Below are 20,193 nucleotides of genomic sequence, written 5' to 3' on the forward strand. Positions count from 1 at the left end.
ATCTGCCTCTCTATCGCTCTTGCGTCTTGCCTATTCGAGCGATAGAGGCAGATAGAGAAAATATCGTTTTCGCGGTAGGGTCTCACTTTTAATGTACTCAAGATATTAATGATATGATTATGATGGATCCGGGATAATTGTATAAGACGTATCAAGCCTCGCCTATACAACAAGCATGCTAATAATGTTCCTTCTTTGGATGTGTTTCACGATAGTGAAGTCTTATTTAAAAACAAATTATTGTCTGTTGACAACCTCAGCTAGCTCGGCTAACTTACCTTAGTTATTGTTAATATTAACTATTAGGTGTCTTGTTAATTAGTATTATATACTTATTCTAGATTTTTGTAATGTATACTAAGTCTTTTTCTAGGTGTTACTGTTGACTTAATGTTTAAATTAATATAATAATGCATGCTGTGATTGCCTGTAAGTGGGGGATCAATAAAAAATGTGCCCTTTTTGTAAGTTAATACTAGTATGTAAATTGTATCTTCTGTTGGTGATCCTAATAAACAAATAAAAAAGCCTAAAAACAATTGGGCCCGGGTTCGACTGCTGAAGAAGATGGCGTTGTACGGCGCCACGTTTTGTGGTAGCAAAGATACATTGATTGAGTGAGATGCGTAAAATCTCTACAATAAATTCTCTTTGGTGGTAGGTATCTGAATTACCTATCATTAATTTCTTTTGTAAAACTCGAAGCACGAATTTGTCTTGACTCTTGGACTTTACACATCTACATAGTCTGTTCGGAAAGAGAAGTCGTGGAATGTATGGGGCCCAATACATTTCACGACTCTTCTCTTTCCGAACAGACTAATATTTTCCAAACAGCTTGGGTACGGTGACAGATGTCAGCTTCATACATTTATAATATAACCTTAAACGGAAAATAGTATTGAGATGACATGTCACCGTACCCATCCCGTTTGAAAATACTATGGCACGTCAATGAATTTTTCTCCCAGGGTTTGAAATTTTTCACGTGGCTGTATCGTTATGGTATCATCTATTTTTTAGCTTCTAAAGTATTGATCGTAGAGTAAAAATAAATATGACCTAATTTGTAGAAAATGTTATGCAGAAACTTTTGTTAGAAGTAATTATAATGCTATTCGTACAGATATTCGAGATAAGAGCAAAAATCGAAAAAAAAAAGCGTACCTTCAACCACCCCCTACACCCTCAGCACAACCCTCACCCCCGAGGACTTTTAGTATGTTCATCTGGACACCACAAAGTATAACTATAACAATTCTCAAAACTGCACGAATTATTTCCACAGATTTTTTAAATTTTCTTGGGTTAAGAACGTATGAGCTATGCCACATTGCCGAAGCGCGGCACCGCGTTCAATCCGCCGACCGAATGCGGACCCGACGCGTGCGCGGGGCGGAAGCGGCGCGGTCGCGGCCACTCGCCTGTCACATTGAGCGCGGATCGAAGGTCGAGCGGTTGTGCGGAACGAAGTCAATAACAATATTGTTTGCAATGACGGATGTTACGGAGAAACTGATTGTTAGACAATATTCATGTCTATATGATTTAACCCTTAAATGCATAATGATGTATATATGCATCGTATATTTGATGGTCCGTGGCTCAATATGCAGCTATCCAAAATCACATTTATTACTTTTATACAGCATGACACATCTATTTCAATTTATTAAAAAGTTATACAAAAAATCATGCATTTAAGGGTTAAGACACAACAACGCGGGTCCGCGATCAAAACGCTTTCAATCCGCCGACCGCGCTCCACGTGACATTACCACCTTGCTCCGAAACGCTTCCGCGTCAATGTGACGGAGAAGAGCATGATACTTATAAATATATAAATTAAAACACATCTTTTACCTGAATTATTTACATTTATTTTAATTTATCTTACAGTAGTGATCGCAACGCAATAAGCTTAACACTACATTTTATAATGGAGTGTCTGATATTCAACGTAAATTATTCTAAATCTTAGAAGAAATATTAGGTAATTGTATCTATTAACACCATCGAGACAAAACAATCGTGATCAGAGATGTTTTGAAAAATAATTATTGGTCATTCTAAACCCTAATTATTACTGAATGAGGGCTATCGTTTTTTGCTCACCAGCCGGGCTAGCACATGATTGGCGCGACAGTATCTCGCAGCGAGATAGACTACCCGTCCCTCTTTAATTAATACAGTTAGAAAAAGACGGGTAGTCTATCTCGCGGCGAGATACTATCGCGCCAATCATGTGCTAGCCCGGCAGTTGGCGCCTCTGTTGATGGTGGTCCAAAAGATTAAAGAACAGCTGTCAGTCATTGAAGTGACAAGTGACATTTGACATTGCGAACTATGGAAAAGACCACCATCTACACTAGCGCCCCTAGCGGCGAATTCATACGCGTTAGCCCTCAATTGTGACGTTTTATGCCATAATTTTTGGCTAATAAGATCACACATCGTTTAAAAATTCGTCTTACAGGTTTACAAGAAATAATATAAATAATTTCATTTTAGTACATATTAAGATTAATAGGTAAGCTCAAAAAATTGAGCAAATCTATAATGAAACTCGGTACTTCCACTCTCACAACGAACGCAATAAGAAGCAAACAGAAACCCGAGTGCGACCATAACACTAGCCTAAGCGTTACTTACATTAAGGTACAAGAAACATTTTTTAATATTTGGTAATAAATAAGGTAATGCAAAAGTAGAAAACCTGCGTAACCGTGCGATCGAACTTGCATCCTGTACTAAATGATTAACTAAAATTTAATAGTAGATACTACACTATTCCTCCCAATGTCTTTCAGTCGGAACAAACATTACAATTAATTCAGTCCGTGTGAGATTTCACATCACTGCAATACCAACACAAATAGTCTCTTGTTTAAACTGACATTAATTGAGGAAGATTTTTTCACCAGCATCCACATATGGTTAATTTATTCAATCCACTGAGAATCATAGTTACGTCCGTTAAAAAACTGTATAGTTTCACTGCGTTCTATGAGATGAGATGGTAGGTGCCGGCGCCACACTTAACATGGTTAACTAGTTCGTTACTTGTTTAAATTTAACGATTTAGATACTATAAATAAACGAAATACAAAGGAAAAAACCCTTTCCTTCTTTCTTTTTTTCCTTTGCATATGATATTTATTTCGTTTATAGTTTAAATAGTGGTGTGACTACTTGTAAAAACACATATTAAAATATTTTCATAAGTAATTTAATTTGTTCTTAGAGGATTTAGATACTGTCAAAGTTCAAATAGGCGCTCCTACGATATAATTGAATTATCTTTCAAAATGACAAGTGTAAAACATTACAGGTGAACTTTTCAGGAACGTAACTTTTAACTAACAACGGTTCCCTAGGATTGTATAGTGATATTCGCACGCTTCCGCTGGTGCGTGATACAGATGTTGATTGAATCCTCACGAGTGGTGTACGCCGGGGCCGGGCCTACTGCGCGGGCAGCACGGGCACCTCGGGGTAGCTGGGCTCCTGCTCCTGCTCCTCGTCCGAAGAGTGGCCGCTGGCGTACGAGGGGCGGCCACTCTTCTGTCTCAGTCAGTACCTGCCGAAACATATCCTTACTTAACATTCATATGATCAATTGGTAAAGAACTTGATGTCCAATTTACCTTTGAGTTTTTAAATACTTAAAATATCTAAAACCACACAAAATTATATCTGTAACTTTCGTTCCGATTTTCAGGTTGCATATCAGTAAAACTATGGTAAAATCTGATGTTTCATTGTAAATACACCCTCCTCAGACTTTTTTCTTGCAACCAAACAGGGTTTTGGGCCAAGATATAACTATAAAACAAGTTTCGAAATTATGCTGTCAAATAAGTTCATAGGAAATGGGCATGGCTTATTGGTAGCAACTATCTATCATTTTTTTAGGGTTCCGTACCCAAAAGGTAAAACGAGACCCTATTACTAAGACTCCGCTGTCCGTCCGTCTGTCTGTCCATCTGAACAGTTGAAATTTTTACAAATGATGTATTTCTGTTGCCGCTATAACAACAAATACTAAAATCAGAATAAAATAATATTTAAGTGGGGCTCCAAACATACAACAAACGTGATTTTTTTGCCGTTTTTTGCGTAATAGTATGGAACCCTTGGTGCGCGAGTCTGACTGGCATGTCGGTTATTTTTTTCATTCCCATTTAGGCCAAAAGATGGTAGACCCTTCAACGCGCACGCGTTCCCTACGAAGTTAACGAGTAAGCAGTAGAGTTTACCTTCGATATGAATCATGCTCGTCCCGGTCCGAGTCGGCGTAGGGCGCCCAGTGCGCGGGCGCCGCGTCGCCTTCCTCGCGCTCGCTGTTGTTGCTGGTACCTGCACATGTTCCTTGTTTTAGGGTCCAAATAGGGCAAGTGGTGGTGCGTCGGAAGTGTCTAATTAAATAAGCGCAGATTTGTTGATTTCATTATACGAGCTTTTTTAAACTGGCAAACTTTAACAGCGTTTGGGGCATTGAACCAAATTGGCTGGTATAACAAGTAGATGCAGTGTTCCCACTGTTCCCTGTGTCCAACTACGTGCACTACAGAAGACCCGATAAGAGCTACCCCCGGGGGTTAGAGGTGGCAAGATATTGGCAAAATATTATTTAGTTTTGATCCCTTCACACGATAAGAAGAAGAAGAGCAAGTAGATATTGTGTAAGTGAAAGTAAGCAGGGTTGGATGCACCAGTAATAAGGCAGTTGACAATAATTCCACAAGAAAATTATTAAAGAATTATTAATATCTGTAATCTCTGTTTGTGACGATGTGGACAAAAGTAATGATCCCAAGTTTTTTTTCGGTTCCAAGTAATGATCCCAAGTTCGGTACAGTAATATGTAAACGACACTATAATTCAGGGCATAGTTCCTTAGATTTAATTTAGGAGGAAAAAAGATACCACTACTTTTGAAATTATAAAATTTCTAACTTCAAAAAACAACGGGGTATAGGCATCCGGGGGTTGACTCACACTGGTCGACGGGCGTGATGGAGAGGTGCGGGGGCGTGGCGTGCGGTGCGGGGGACGCGGGCGCCGGCGGCGACGGCGAGTCCAGCGAGATCACCGCGCCCGTCCCTGTCGCACCCGCCGCGCCCGGCGACCGGTAGCCCGACGACGACACCGCTTCCACACCTAAACCATACACACATATTACACAACGACAGAACAGAACCCATCACGACTCTAGATTATTATAATGATGCAGTGGATTAACTTTAGACTACAAGACTGCACTACCAAAAGCTACGCGTCCCGAGAGTGATACGGGGCGCGGGGTCACACTGCCCATTGGCTACTTCGGTCGGTAAAGATGGTACTCCACCAGTCCAATGTCATTGCGTCTTACTCTCTCATTAAGCAAAATGTGAGACGCAATACACATTAGACAAAAAAACAATCAACATGTACGGTGACGGCGGTCATGTGGGGCGGACACAAATGGGAACACACCCCTCTGTGGCTTTCGGTGTTGCGGCTATTCCCTTCTACTTCTTGCCAAACTAGTGACTTATGTCCATTTAACATTATTCTCACCATTGGAAGAAGAATATGTGTCATCAGTCTTGATGGTGATCTCAGCCGGCGGCGTGGGCTTGGGTTGCGGCACCTTCCGCTTCAACGGCAGCTCGTCCTCGGAGTCCGACGTGAGGTCCACGAGGACCTCTGTGGCTTTAGGCGTTCGGTTCTCTCCGACTGCTGCGCGTTTGGCGTTACCGCTGTTTCCTTCCACTGGTATTACTTCTGTTGAATGAAGAATAATCAATTTAATGAAAACATCGTCAATTAGCTTAGCTCGGTCAGTGAAAATATATATTATTCTGTAAAAAACCGGCCGGATAATGAATACTATCAAACATTGGGACTATTTCCATTGGTCAAGTCTGCATTTAAATGATTTTTATATATGTGATAGCGCACGCAAAGTTATGTACAGACTTCGACCTAAACGTCTAAATTTAAAGTATCTATCACTATCTACAAACTTTTTATTTTCGGATTTAAAGACCTAGGGTCCCTAGGCACTAGGTATGGCACTTAGAATTTAGGGGCCCCCCTTCTCCATCTTAAAAACATTGCTAGGTTGCCTGGGCCTAGGTGCAAATCCAGCTCTGAGAGCGATCCATTACGCGCGCATCGCTTTTTCGATATGATCACAAGGCGCGGAGCGGAAGCGCCTTTTTAAAAGACGACGAAAGACGGCTAAGGCCGAGAAAATACCTGGCATACAATGGGCATAGCATAAGGATACAGACGACATGTACTGCCGTCGGCGTGCAGCTGGATCTCGTTGCAGTCCCCGGCCAGCCGCGGCGACGTGAGCACCTCCTGTAGTACCTGACACTACCGGTACTGACCCAGGTCGTCGGAGATGAGCGTGACGGGCTCGGCGGCGGGCGCGCGGGCTGCGCGTGCGCCGACCAGCTGCCGTCGGCGTGCAGCTGGATCTCGTTGCAGTCCCCGGCCAGCCGCGGCGACGTGAGCACCTCCTGTAGTACCTGACACTACCGGTACTGACCCAGGTCGTCGGAGATGAGCGTGACGGGCTCGGCGGCGGGCTGTGCGGCCTGCGGCGGGCGCGCGGGCTGCGCGTGCGCCGACCAGCTGCCGTCGGCGTGCAGCTGGATCTCGTTGCAGTCCCCGGCCAGCCGCGGCGACGTGAGCACCTCCTGTAGTACCTGACACTACCGGTACTGACCCAGGTCGTCGGAGATGAGCGTGACGGGCTCGGCGGCGGGCTGTGCGGCCTGCGGCGGGCGCGCGGGCTGCGCGTGCGCCGACCAGCTGCCGTCGGCGTGCAGCTGGATCTCGTTGCAGTCCCCGGCCAGCCGCGGCGACGTGAGCACCTCCTGTAGTACCTGACACTACCGGTACTGACCCAGGTCGTCGGAGATGAGCGTGACGGGCTCGGCGGCGGGCTGTGCGGCCTGCGGCGGGCGCGCGGGCTGCGCGTGCGCCGACCAGCTGCCGTCGGCGTGCAGCTGGATCTCGTTGCAGTCCCCGGCCAGCCGCGGCGACGTGAGCACCTCCTGTAGTACCTGACACTACCGGTACTGACCCAGGTCGTCGGAGATGAGCGTGACGGGCTCGGCGGCGGGCTGTGCGGCCTGCGGCGGGCGCGCGGGCTGCGCGTGCGCCGACCAGCTGCCGTCGGCGTGCAGCTGGATCTCGTTGCAGTCCCCGGCCAGCCGCGGCGACGTGAGCACCTCCTGTAGTACCTGACACTACCGGTACTGACCCAGGTCGTCGGAGATGAGCGTGACGGGCTCGGCGGCGGGCTGTGCGGCCTGCGGCGGGCGCGCGGGCTGCGCGTGCGCCGACCAGCTGCCGTCGGCGTGCAGCTGGATCTCGTTGCAGTCCCCGGCCAGCCGCGGCGACGTGAGCACCTCCTGTAGTACCTGACACTACCGGTACTGACCCAGGTCGTCGGAGATGAGCGTGACGGGCTCGGCGGCGGGCTGTGCGGCCTGCGGCGGGCGCGCGGGCTGCGCGTGCGCCGACCAGCTGCCGTCGGCGTGCAGCTGGATCTCGTTGCAGTCCCCGGCCAGCCGCGGCGACGTGAGCACCTCCTGTAGTACCTGACACTACCGGTACTGACCCAGGTCGTCGGAGATGAGCGTGACGGGCTCGGCGGCGGGCTGTGCGGCCTGCGGCGGGCGCGCGGGCTGCGCGTGCGCCGACCAGCTGCCGTCGGCGTGCAGCTGGATCTCGTTGCAGTCCCCGGCCAGCCGCGGCGACGTCAGCACCTCTTGGAAGTATCTACGATAAACGAACTCAACTTTTAACATGTTTCTCACAATTGGCCACCCACTCATAATTAAATAAGTGATTTGTGAACAAAGTTTTGAACGGAGATATGTATAATGCAGATAATAATGATTTTTTCTATAACTATTGTGTTAATTTAACTAAGGTCATGCGTATGTTCCACTGCCAGCAGTGGGGCCAGGGGCCGGGGCGACACACTCACCCGTCCACCACCAGCGAGTCGTAGAGCGCGGGCCGGTCGCACACGGGGCACAGCCACGTGGGCTTGCGCTCGTTCATCTGCAGGAACAGCGAGGCGTCGAAGCATTGCAGGTGCGGGCAGTTTGCCGGCCGACACGGACACGACATGCGCATCTTGCCGAGCGGACACATGAGGGACACGCGGAGGGAGGTCGTCGCGATCTCGCTGTCGTAGTCTTCCGACAGCTTCTCTTTTACTGTAAGAAAGTTAACAGCCCAATCAACCTTCGTGGGCTTCCTGCATTCTGACAAGGTTTACGCAGCGTACTACGTAGGCGAACAATACGCGAACGAGAAGCGGCGCGGCGCGGAGCGGAGTGAATCAATCCTTTGATACCTATAGAAGTATCCTACGTGGGTGATCGCGTTGCGAACGCGAACGCCCGTGGGCCCGCCGCGGCGCTTCGCTTCGCCTACCTAAAGGGCTTATTACACTTTCCTAAATTTAGTGACTAACAAGAGGGACGACTATACGTGAGAAACGATAGGATGTATCTATTATCGCGTCTCACGTACAGCGGCGTCCCTCTTATTAGTCACTAAATTTAGCAAAGTCCTTAAGCAGGCAAATTTTGCAAAGTCCTTAAGTAGCAAAGCCCTTAAGGCGCAGCGTTAGGATGACGGACCGCACTCGATAGACGTGCCGTTCAGAGTTAAGAAACATTTACTAACAAAAAAATAGTGTTAGTAAAAGCCCAAAATTAAAAAATAGGCAGAGGTAAAATCGCTGAGACGAAACTGTGATTTCATAACACGCTGATTAATTTTCTAGTGTTTACGTACGACGCACACATTAACCAGGAACTTCAGAGCGAGCAGTGATTTGCCCGATAAGTATCTATGGACGCGAAATCAACTTGTTATGTTATAAAGTCACAGTTTTGTTTTCATTTTCAGTTTGTTCTTGTATTTTCTAGGTCCATGGTATAAAGCTGGGAAGTGTTGCATAATAAACTACAATTAATATTACAAGCGGAACTCCTTTTTTAATACTTAAATTAAATTAGAAAGGAGTTCCGCTTGTAATATTAGTTGTAGTTTATTATGCAACACGGCCCTGAAGCTGACAATCAAAAATGAAATGGGAAGATGATTTTCAAGGTAGATAAGAACCGATCAAAATAGAAATGATCTGAAAGCTTTAGAGGAGGCCTTTGTCGAAAACCCCGACAGCCTGACTAGTGATTGTGACAAATAAAATAAGTGTAATTATATTATAAGTAAAACAACGTATTCAGTCAGTGAATAAAGGATATTTCTATTTGTATTTATATAAGGCTTCACTTACTGAGCGAGCGCGTGTAGTCTGGGTTCTTGGTGCCCTTATTCTTGAGCCGGAGCAGCAACTCGGCGGAGGTGAGCTTGCGCACCAGGAACACGCTGAGCACGTATGCGCGCGTGAAGTCCGACGCCCACGTTACCTGTTATGTAAAAAGTTATAAGCCCTGTTACATTATTATTTATTTATTTAAGCCTTTATTTTTCCTTAAATAGTTTTACATGATAAAAAAGTTTTCTAATATTATTGTTTTCCATTTTTACTATTTTAAGGACCTCTGTCGGGTATAGGCCTCCTCCATATCTTTCCACCTTTCTCGGTCTTTTGCCTTGATGATTTTGCCCTCAACGCCCTCTATACGAGAGTAGGCCAAAACTAGTGGCGCCATTTGATCGAGAATCAAATTTTCGTGATTTTCGAGGCACGTTTTTTCCTTAGACTGTATCCATCTATTACGGAGTTATATCTATCTTTGGTAACTCTAACTGCATAGCTCAATGGAGACCTCTTTGGCTTTGGCACAAGATCAATTTTTTGACTAATTTCTTTCCTAACTTGAATAATTTGACCATATACGGTATACGTAAATGTCTCAAGTGCAACAATTAAAACAGATGGATGGATATATCATCATAGATGGCGAGGGTGGGCTAACCAATACGAATTGTATCTAGACACAGGCAAATTCTCAAAGCACGATCATCACTTTACATTTTTTTTTCAACGTAACATTGCTGATTTTTGAAATTGCGTTAATTTATGCCAGCTATGGTGAACCGACCTGTTGGAATCAAAAGGAATTGTAATAATGGTTGTACCTGGACTGTGTTGGCCACTGTCGGGCAAAGCTTCACCAGCGAGGATATATTCACAGGCCGCGGCGGCCGCTTCGGCTCCGGTGTTGGCTTGTTGGTAGGGATCGGATTCTGCACATTCATACACATATGATTATGCTGCCTTAAAGTTTTATTTGTCTCTATGCCAAATTAAAGCTTTTAAAGACTACAAGAATTATCAGAGAGCACCTTTCGATTAGTGACTAAATTAACTAATTCAGGTATTTATTAAATCTAAAATGTAATTGTTGAAAAGAAATTATAGTTAAAATGAAACTGCATTTTTTATCTACATATACGCCAACTACATAATATCCTGATAATTTTAGCAGTTAATAAGAGTTTAAGAATAAGATGAAACACTTCGAGAAATGATAGGGCAGTTTAATACTTAATATGCAAACTAACACTAATCTAGGAACCACGTTATTGAATAAATTGGAAAAAAGGCACGCAACTCACTGGCAATGGACACATCTTGTTGTTGACTTTAACATTAACACTTGGCGGAAAGCAGTCTTCTTGTTCACATGTTGTCTCCAGAAGGCAAAACCTCAATTGGGCCTGTCAAAAAACAAGTCAATACTGTCATGCAATCTGTACAAATTCGTCCAGCAAAATGGTTAAGAGTGTGTCGTTGGGCGTGAAGAGAAAACACTTCATTAACATGCACCCTGTTTTATTTTTTAAATCACCAGGAGTTTTTTTATCAGGAGACTGTGTTTTGATTCATCCTTCAGTAGGTTCTCCATATAATAAAGAAGTAGTGCGCCTGCACACCGCGAGATACTCTAGCGCAGAGGTCGGCACACTTTTAAGAAGAGCCAACCGCAGTAGAAATCACTAGTTTTAGGAACCTCAGAGCCGCAAAAATTGTTTTCCTTAGTCTGGGAACTCCAAGTGTTAATATTTTGAGTGGCTTAAAGAGCCGCATGCGGCTCGCGAGCCGCGGTTTGCCGACCCCTGGCCTAGCGGCAACACCCGTGTTAAGTTCCGTGAGCGTGTGTGTACACGCGCTCTATGGAATTCTTATGTTACTTTACTGTCACTAAGTGGCATTTTAGTTAGGTAGTACCTTCACTTCTACTGCCCCTAGTTCACTAGCATGGCATTCAGGTATAGGTCCTAGTTGTCACCTGTATAACATAGTCTAGTTTGTTGCTGGTGCCGACGATGTCCTTGCCGCAGGCGATGTCGGTGGCCTGCGCGGGTGTGAGGTGGAACTGGTAGGCGCCCTCCTGCATGCGGCCCGCTTGTGTCGGCATCATTGTGGTCGGTTTCATCAGCTCTGCCATCACGTCGTAGAAAGGCAATCTGAAACAAATCGGAGTTAACACATGTTTTCAATAATTGTACTTGATTGTACATTACTTGCTTTGCTTACTATTGGCACAGTAATTTGGAATGAGCAGTGTAGATTTGATTGTCTTAGTTCTATCATAGGCATACCATGCCGTGACACTCTTGACTCCTTTCTGTTTCCGTTACAGTTGATGTTAAAGATGTTTAAATTTATCGTTTAGTTAGAAAGTGGTAAAATGTAAGATGCAAAAAACACGTAAGTACCTATCGATCGACGGGACCTACCTAAAAAGAGTGGCTCCAGTCTTATATTACCATTTACCAAAGCAGAGACAAAAAAACTCCAATTAATTTATGCAGAAGAACATACAGATGTAGAATGTAGAAGAGCATAATACTTTACCATTGTATTTTCACGGAAACGTACGAACGTCGTCGTCGTCGTATTTCAGTAAAAAGTACTGAGGTGACTGAAGTAGCATGATCAATACGATCCGAGAAAATACGATGGTAAAGTATTATGCACTACATCTGTACTACATCACGATATTTTGTGACTGTGTATTGACTCAATAGTCAAGTCTTCTTTTTTTATATGCCCTAAAAGATTTATCTGGTTATGTTATTACCCGATATTAGTGCTCGTTGGTCTCAAGGGGTTAATTCTGAACTTACTTCTTGAACTTGACGTCGGGGTGCACGGGGTAGGGCGGCAGCGGCGCGGTGGGGGAGGGGGACGGCATGGGCGCGAGCGCGGCGCCCGGAGTGCCGTACCCGTGGTACATGCCGCTCGCGTACATGTTTTGTCGCGCCTGCGGAACATTATTACTTTTAAGCACCGTTTGGAATAGCATCCCGTTTACTAGAACAGGAATGTAAATCGAAGTTGAGTTGAGACACTTTAAAGTTTAAATTAAAAAAAAGTATAACATGGCTACAAATGTTTTATTGCAAATTTAGTTAGGTTTCCTTGCATTTTTTTTGATAGTCAACTTTTTTTTTGGTTTGTTCACCAAGATTGAGGCGGTAGAGTAGCGCACTATACTGACGCGGGATGTTAGTACTGGATCCTTGTCCTTACCCTGCGACCTGCCCGGCACGCTCGACTCTAGCGGACCTAGCGCCTGTTGAACACTTACAGTGACCGGCATGCCCTGTTGTCGCGAGTCCGTGTTGTACCCGCTGACGGCGGGGTGCTGGTACATGTTGCGCTGCGACGCCAGACCCGGCGCCAGCGGGTCCTTACCCTGCGACCCCCCGCCCGGCACGCCGCTCGATCCTAGTGCCTGGTTGTTCCTGTTGAAATATAACTATTATTGACAGTGCTCTTTGGAAATCCTTTTTCATTTTACAGTGGTTTAGTATTGCAAATTAGAACTAGTCAAGATATTATGGCAATTTCATATTGTGCAGCTTGACTGTGCAACAGTCAAAGCAGTGCATGCGTCTAGGGCCACACATGTTCATGTATAGGACTGTACTGGGGCTCGCCTTTAAGAAAATAGTGTTCTCCTTTACTGTCATCCGTCTTACGACCTAAGTGGTGCAGTTTATAGCAAATCACACTAACGCCCCAACACCGAAGCCATGACTCATGCATCAACTGTTAGACTCCGACATCCACACTGGAGTGCAGCGGCTGCGAGATAAAGACACTTGCCTAGAGTAGTTGTTCTTATGTGAACGTCCGTTTTCTGTAGCTTTGAGCCGCGATCTAAGTTCGGACGAGTTGCCGTTTTCGGAGGGTGCCGCATTACTCGGTGCCGCGTTTCCTACCCTCGCTGAAGATCGTGTTTTAACCATTGTTGATGAGCGACCATCTCATGTCAACTGAAATTCAGCCGTTACAATGGACGTAAATCAAAAGTCAACTACACAACTGTGGGAGTTTTCTGGAAAATTTCTTGTGGAAAATCAGTGCACGGCCGTCTTTATTTCTCTTACACTAAGCGCCAAATTTAGATAAAAGGGATAGGGCTTTAGTGACATCTGCAATTGAATAATTACTTTTAGTCATCAATGGTTAAAACATGTCTTTCAGCTTTAATACCACTAAACGAACCGCAAGTCCTCTACGATGTTTTACGACAATATATATCAATGATGGTGTTGCCTTTTTGATTATTTTGATAAATTATTCCACTGCAGCTGTGAAGGAGCTTGCTAAGGAGAAAAAGTATATTAGAAATTTGCAATGTGACCAGGAGTGGCTTCGGGAAGACTGGAGCTAAAGATAAGAGAAATAAGATGACTGTCAATGAAATTTTCCAGAAAAGTATACCATTAACAACAAGTTGCTCCATAGTCAGCCTGGACTTGACACAACACTGAGCAGCAATGCATTAGGCATTTAGTGTTTCAGTCAAGGCTAGCTTGTGGACACATAAACAACAAATTATTGTATGTGAGAGAAACTTGCAACAGTCAGGAGGAACAAGGGGATAAGCTTAAAAATAAATACAATAAAAATCACAAATTGATTTATAATACGATCCTCCTGACGACCGGCGTCCTATATATAGTACATTGAATTGAATTGAATTGAAATAGCCTTTATTCCTGACTCAGTTTTTACAATACAATTATATGTATCTATATTTTATTTATTTATGCTCTTTTTTTCTGCTTCTTTGTCAGGCTGTCTTTGACATAGGCCTCCTCCAGGCGGCGCCACTCATTGCGGTTTTTTGAGAGTCTTATAGTACATAGGCTCCAATTAACTTTTGACTCTTTGTAAACTTGACTGAGTTAAATTTAAGCTGGCTAATTTGAAAACTCGGTTATCAGGAGGCCTCCGGTTATATTTATAGGCATTCTTTTTATAGTCTACTATTGCTCTGTAGACACATGAAAAGTTGTCTAGCATTTACTGTCAAACTTATTTTGAATATGTTTATATATTAGATAGGTACTATTAGATAACAATCTGGTAAATAAGCTGTTAGTTAAAATACGAATTATGGGTTTATTGTGAACTATGAGTAAGCCGAAACTAGTTATAACTATTTTAATTGGGCAAACAAAATATATTAATAACATATATACAATTACATATACATCATGCACATATTTCGTAATCTCACTGATATTGAAGTTAGGAATGTTAGGATATTATGGTATCTCTCGAAAACATAATTATATTGTTATTTGTTTTGGCAAGCTAATAACAAAACAAAATGTGAAAAATAACTAAGGGTTGAATAAAATAAAACAAAAAATAGACGATGGTTGCGGCGTCATCAAATAAGACTAGTGTTAATTATTATTATTATGAGAACTACTAGAAATAAATAAAAATCAAAATTGACTATTCGTATGCCATAACTAAAAGGCCGGTCGTCAACGGATTTATGAAGGATGCAATAGAGTTCTGTATCATATGACTTGTATGAAAATAATGTCTTCAATACAGTACAGTACAAAATGACCCTAACAGTTCACGTTGTGCCTGGACATTTCAGAGCGCCTCCCGCCGCGAATTCGGCAAATATTTAAAATGAATCAGCACGAGACACCGGTAAACATTTTTTTAATGATATGAAATGTTGGTAGCCAATTAAACAAACATAAAAATATTCTATAAAAGTAAGTTTTTAGGAAAAACGTTTACGGAACCCAAACAATATGGATGTCAGGTGTTCAAACGAAAGTTACTTACCATGATATCGCGTTACCGTAATCGTAATACCTACTCATATTAACTATAAGTCATAAAAATTACACTGACATTTAGTAACACTTAATTTAACTATTTACGAATATCTTACAAAACGCCACACTATTTGACGCCTGCTGCATTATTCAGCCGCCACGTTGGACATAGACTAGAAACAAAGCAATCTAATTTTTTAAGTGACATCTATTTATGCCTTTACTTGCCTAGGTAGAGGGCCGTTTGCGTTTAAGTTTAAATTAGTAAAAAAAGTCAAAACAACATTATTGATTATTTGATCATTGAAATCTTGTTATCATTAATGACTTCAAACTCTTCTATTCACAAAATGAATATTCCTTCGAACGAAACTTGGCAGTTGGCACATAGTGCAACTTAATTTTCGCTAACGCAAATGTAAAGCTTACATACATAGAAGAAAACCACAGACAAAATAGAGAATTTTTGCATCATATCCGGATCCCATTTGGTAGGGTTGTCGAAACGTTGAAAGTACGTTCGGATATGTATATAAATATAGTTGGTCAAGAAAATCTTGTCGGCAAAAAAAGGCGGCAAAGTTAAAAAATTTAGGCGCGAAGGATTATCGTCCTATAGAAAATTTGAATTTTCGTCTTTTTCTACTGACAAAATTTGCTTGACCAACTATAATAAAAAAATAAATATATACTAAGGGTCCTCCACACTCATGCGCAAACACTCAAGGCGTGAAGCCACGAACGTGTGGCGTCTATTCGCAGATTGTTCACGCCTTCGCGCCTAGTTCCCCGTTTTTTGTCGGTTTATTAGCCCGCGTCAAAGGAGGGGCTACTTTGACTCAATATGTGGCAAGATAAATAATAATTATCCATACTTATACATATATATTATATATACATATATATATATATAATATTATAAATGCGTAAGTCTGTCTGTCTGTGTGTGTTCCCCCTTCACGCTTAAACCACTAAATCGATTTAGATGAAATTTGGCATAGAGATAGGTTGAATCCCTGAGTAGGACATAGGATAGTTTTTATCCCGAAAATCATTCCTTGAGAAAGTAAAAAGCGGGGTGGAATTGAGATAATTAATGAAGTGCCTGCTAATTTAATAACAATAATAATAATAAAAGACGTTTATTCAAGAAGTTGTAACATAGGTACATAATAAAAGTACACGATAATGCTTACAAACTAATTGATTGATTTGTATGCATAATGTATGTAATTTCTTTACTAAACCTAAATTGTGATTTATCTTGTATAGATTAAGTTTTTATTTTTATATAATACTTTAAGCTATATGTATCACCTAGTATTAGCATAATGTCAAAACTTCAGCGTAGGAAGATGTTAATTAAAAATTGGAATTGTCTCAACTGACTCCACAAGACAGGCCTAGCCTAGTGTGGAGATCATAGGTTAATAAAACAATGTATAATTTTTTGGTAAATAAACTATTTTTTTTTATAATATGCTCAAATTGAAGGATTGCTATCAGAATTTTTCCAGGCTCTATACTTACTTTAGCTGCTGTTACTAAGTCCACGCAGGCGAAGTCGCGGGCAAAAGCGGCTATATTTTACGGTTTTACAACGGGACTCCCTCTGGTCGCATAACAACTTTTGTCATATTTTTAATTGTTATAACACTTTATTCATAAAATTGTAAGTCATAATAATCTTAAGTCAGAAGTCATCTTCTTAATTAATATCCAAAATTACTTTTCGTTCGAAGTACAGTGTATAAAGGCATATCGCTTTCTCGCTCTTACTTATGGGTGCATCGCACAATGACCTCGGTGCGGTGCGATGGTGTGTTACAACCTTTATATATATTTCCGAACGCACTTAAGTGGAAGCACCTTTATTCGATTACGTCACTACCGGTTCCTAGTTGACAAGGCTGTACAACTTCCTATATTCTATCGATATCGATAAACATATTATACGAATACGATCGAATGTCAATGTTCTAATATGTCGTGAACGGAAAACGTCCCTTGCAAGATAGCGAAAGCGCTCGACCCCAATACAAAGAAACACCGCAAATCGATGTACAGGTTAGCCGTTTGGCACACGCATACTAGAGGTCAAAACAAAATTTTTGACCCGCAGTTCCTAAAAAAATTTCCCGGGGGGAGTGGTAAAACATTATTTTTTTTGTATGGAAAAAAATAATCCAAAACCTATCGTGTGTGGTATCATACGAAAGGACTTTTTGAGGCGATTCTAAAAATATATCACATCATTAGGTACATTTCGGCCATTTTTTTAATTAAAACAAAGAATTTTCGAAACATACCAAGTTTGGGCTCCTCCAGATACGATATGGCTGATTTTTATTTTGTACATCATACCACAAATGATACGTGATATCCTCATGTCCAACCCCAATAAAGCAATTTTGAAAATCATATCATTAACATTTTTTTTAATTTCCCGGAGGAGGGCCTCCGGGAATTTTTTTTAAGAACTGCAGGTCAAAAAATTTGTTTTGACCTCTAGTATGCGTGTGCCAAACGGCTAACCTGTACATCAATTTGCGGTTTTTTAATTCAAACGGTTTACACTAAGAGTCATCAGGCCCGACGTCGATTTCGACCGCAAGTGCCCGGCGGCAGGATGGATGTCCGTTAACAGTTTGTGGGCATATACGTTTTCATTTTATCAGTTATCACACAGTTTAATCATTTCCCTTATCAATCTTGCTCATGACAGCTTGTAAAAAATATCTTGCCGTGGCCTTTTCAGGATTCAAATCCTGGACCTCCTGTTTCGTCACTACGTGGGCCATATAAATTTCAACCCTATGGATATGATGGTAAGTGCTTTTTAAATGGGCTTATCTTTTGTTGTTTAATATATATATCATGGGCGTAGCCAGCATTTTTTAAGGGGTGGGGCAGAAGTAGGGGAGGCTGTTTCAACCGTACCCTGTTACCATAAAGGGTACGGTTGAAACAGCTCGAATATTTTCGATCTACAGGAGAGTGAGGGTTAGGGGAAAGAGGAGCGGATAAATTTAGTACTATGCCTTATGGGAAACGGTCGAAGAGATAGTTCAGATCCGGAAACCGCCATCAACTTTTAGTATGTTGTTGGGCATGGTATTGGGTCTCCAAAACTTGAAAATGACCAATTTGGATTTTTTATACTTTAATGCAGTTGTTCTGGCAAATACCTATATTTTGGTACAATTTTTTTTCATTTTTGGTCTGATTTTTTTTGTTGATATCAGTGTATGGCTTGAGACATCATCTTTAATATTGTAGTACATCGCTTTAACGTCCGACTTTTGGTTTGGTTGTAAAACCCAAATAATCGTTTTTTTTTTTACGTCATTTTGATTTCTTTTGTAAATTGTTCTAAAACTACTATTGTAGTACAGTGTAGAAATTAAATATAGAATATTTAATTGGCTTTCATTTAATACCCCACATGTGTATGTGCAATGCAGTTTAGGAGCAATATGGAATATTCGCAAAGAGGCGGGAGTCATTCCGCTGAAGTAGATGGCCGGCGCCGCTGTCTCCCGGCAGTTTTGGAAACCCAATACTAAATAACATATTAAAAGTTGAAAGCGGTTTCCGGATCTGAACTATATTCCCATAAGGCAAATCATATTACGATTGAAAGATTTTTTTTCGATTCGATACTTTTACGGAGTATTTCAATTATTAGTTTTAGTGTACGTAGGCTGTTTTGTTTCGAACCCTGGTTTATTTTTATTGGTAAACCAGGGGTTGAGTACAGTAGTAACAGAAAAAAAAAATTCCTTACTACCTTGTAGTTGTGAGAATAGCACAAGACTAGGGTAGATTTAATAATTAATAGCTACTAACAAGGAAGAAAAAAGCCTGTAAATAATGTAACTTCAGGCCTGTCCAGACGGAGACAATTTTTCGCTAATCTGATTAAATTGTCCTTTCAAATCAGGCCGTGCGGACGCAAACACCAATTTGGCTCGCCGATTATGACCGATATTACCGATAAAATTTTAATCATTTAAATATTTTTTATTTTTTAAATATTTGAGCGTTCTAAATTGAACGAATGCCCCTAAACGCGAATACTAGCGTCATAAATTGGTATTCTTGTGTATGCACCTCAATTTTTTCAGTAATATCGGTCATAATCGGTGGTCGCGTTTGCGTCCACACCACCTGATTTCATCAGACAATTAAATCAGATTGGCTAAAAATTGCTCCCGTCTGGACTACCTTAACTTCGTCCGGAAATAACTCTAATAGACAAAAAACTAGAAACTATAAAAGACACGATCTCTGTGCATGCGCGCTCGATTCGCGGAGTAATTTTTAAATTACCTAAATTAATATTTAATTTTCTGGTCAGAGACCAGAAGCGGTCAGGGATCAGGGTGGGGCAACTGCCCCACCTTGCCCCACCGTGGCTACGCCCATGATATATATGTTGTAATATTTGTTTATGCAGTGGATGAAAGTAACACAAATTCATATATCTTATTTATCCCGCATTTTAAATTAATAAGATGTGAACTCTAATATCTTTAATATTCTTTTGTAATGGTGACAGCCTGTTACAACAAAATCATCAAATATCTTATGAAACTATGCCTTAATAAGACACAAAATCATTAAATAGACGTATTTAAACGATTAAATGCGATCTAAGCATTTTTTTAACTCTAATTATTTTTTGTGTCATTTTGAATATTATGACATTATGACATAGTATAGTAACAGATTGCATTGGACGTAATTGACACAAACTATGTTTTCACACTAAAACACTATCCTAAATGCAACACAGTTACATGTTTTCTCTCGAATATTTTTTTCTCCAAAATAATTCAAAATAAAAAATAATTACCACAAATTAACAAATTACAAAAAAAGCAAATTATATATGTGACACAAAACAAAATGTAAAGGCCCCTCCACACTCATGCGCGAATCACGGCGCGAAGCCGCGAACGCGAGCCTGGAGTCTAGTTCGCTAATCAGCGAAATCGACTCCACACTCGCGTTCCTCGGCTTCGCGCCGCCGCGTAGTCTGTAGCGCCTTAAAGCTGCTTAAAGGGTCCTCCACACTCATGCGCG

At 41.9% G+C, this 20,193-nt stretch overlaps 1 protein-coding gene across 1 annotated transcript; it reads right to left on the reverse strand.

The window, feature by feature from the left end:
* Window positions 1–4,255: 4,255 nt before the first annotated feature.
* Window positions 4,256–15,273, reverse strand: LOC134749255 (E3 SUMO-protein ligase PIAS3). Its single transcript, XM_063684146.1, has 13 exons — window positions 15,113–15,273; window positions 13,115–13,284; window positions 12,594–12,750; window positions 12,130–12,266; window positions 11,289–11,466; window positions 10,615–10,716; window positions 10,135–10,242; window positions 9,326–9,458; window positions 8,000–8,234; window positions 7,628–7,788; window positions 5,566–5,772; window positions 5,002–5,163; window positions 4,256–4,359 (listed from the first exon to the last, which is right to left on the reverse strand). The coding sequence occupies exons 2-13, from the start codon at window positions 13,255–13,257 to the stop codon at window positions 4,256–4,258; spliced, it is 1,827 nt and encodes a 608-aa protein (XP_063540216.1). The 5' UTR covers window positions 13,258–13,284; window positions 15,113–15,273.
* Between the last annotated feature and the right edge of the window lie 4,920 nt (window positions 15,274–20,193).

This window comes from Cydia strobilella, chromosome 18 (assembly GCF_947568885.1).
Source record: "Cydia strobilella chromosome 18, ilCydStro3.1, whole genome shotgun sequence".
In the NCBI taxonomy this organism is placed as follows: Eukaryota; Metazoa; Arthropoda; class Insecta; order Lepidoptera; family Tortricidae; genus Cydia; species Cydia strobilella.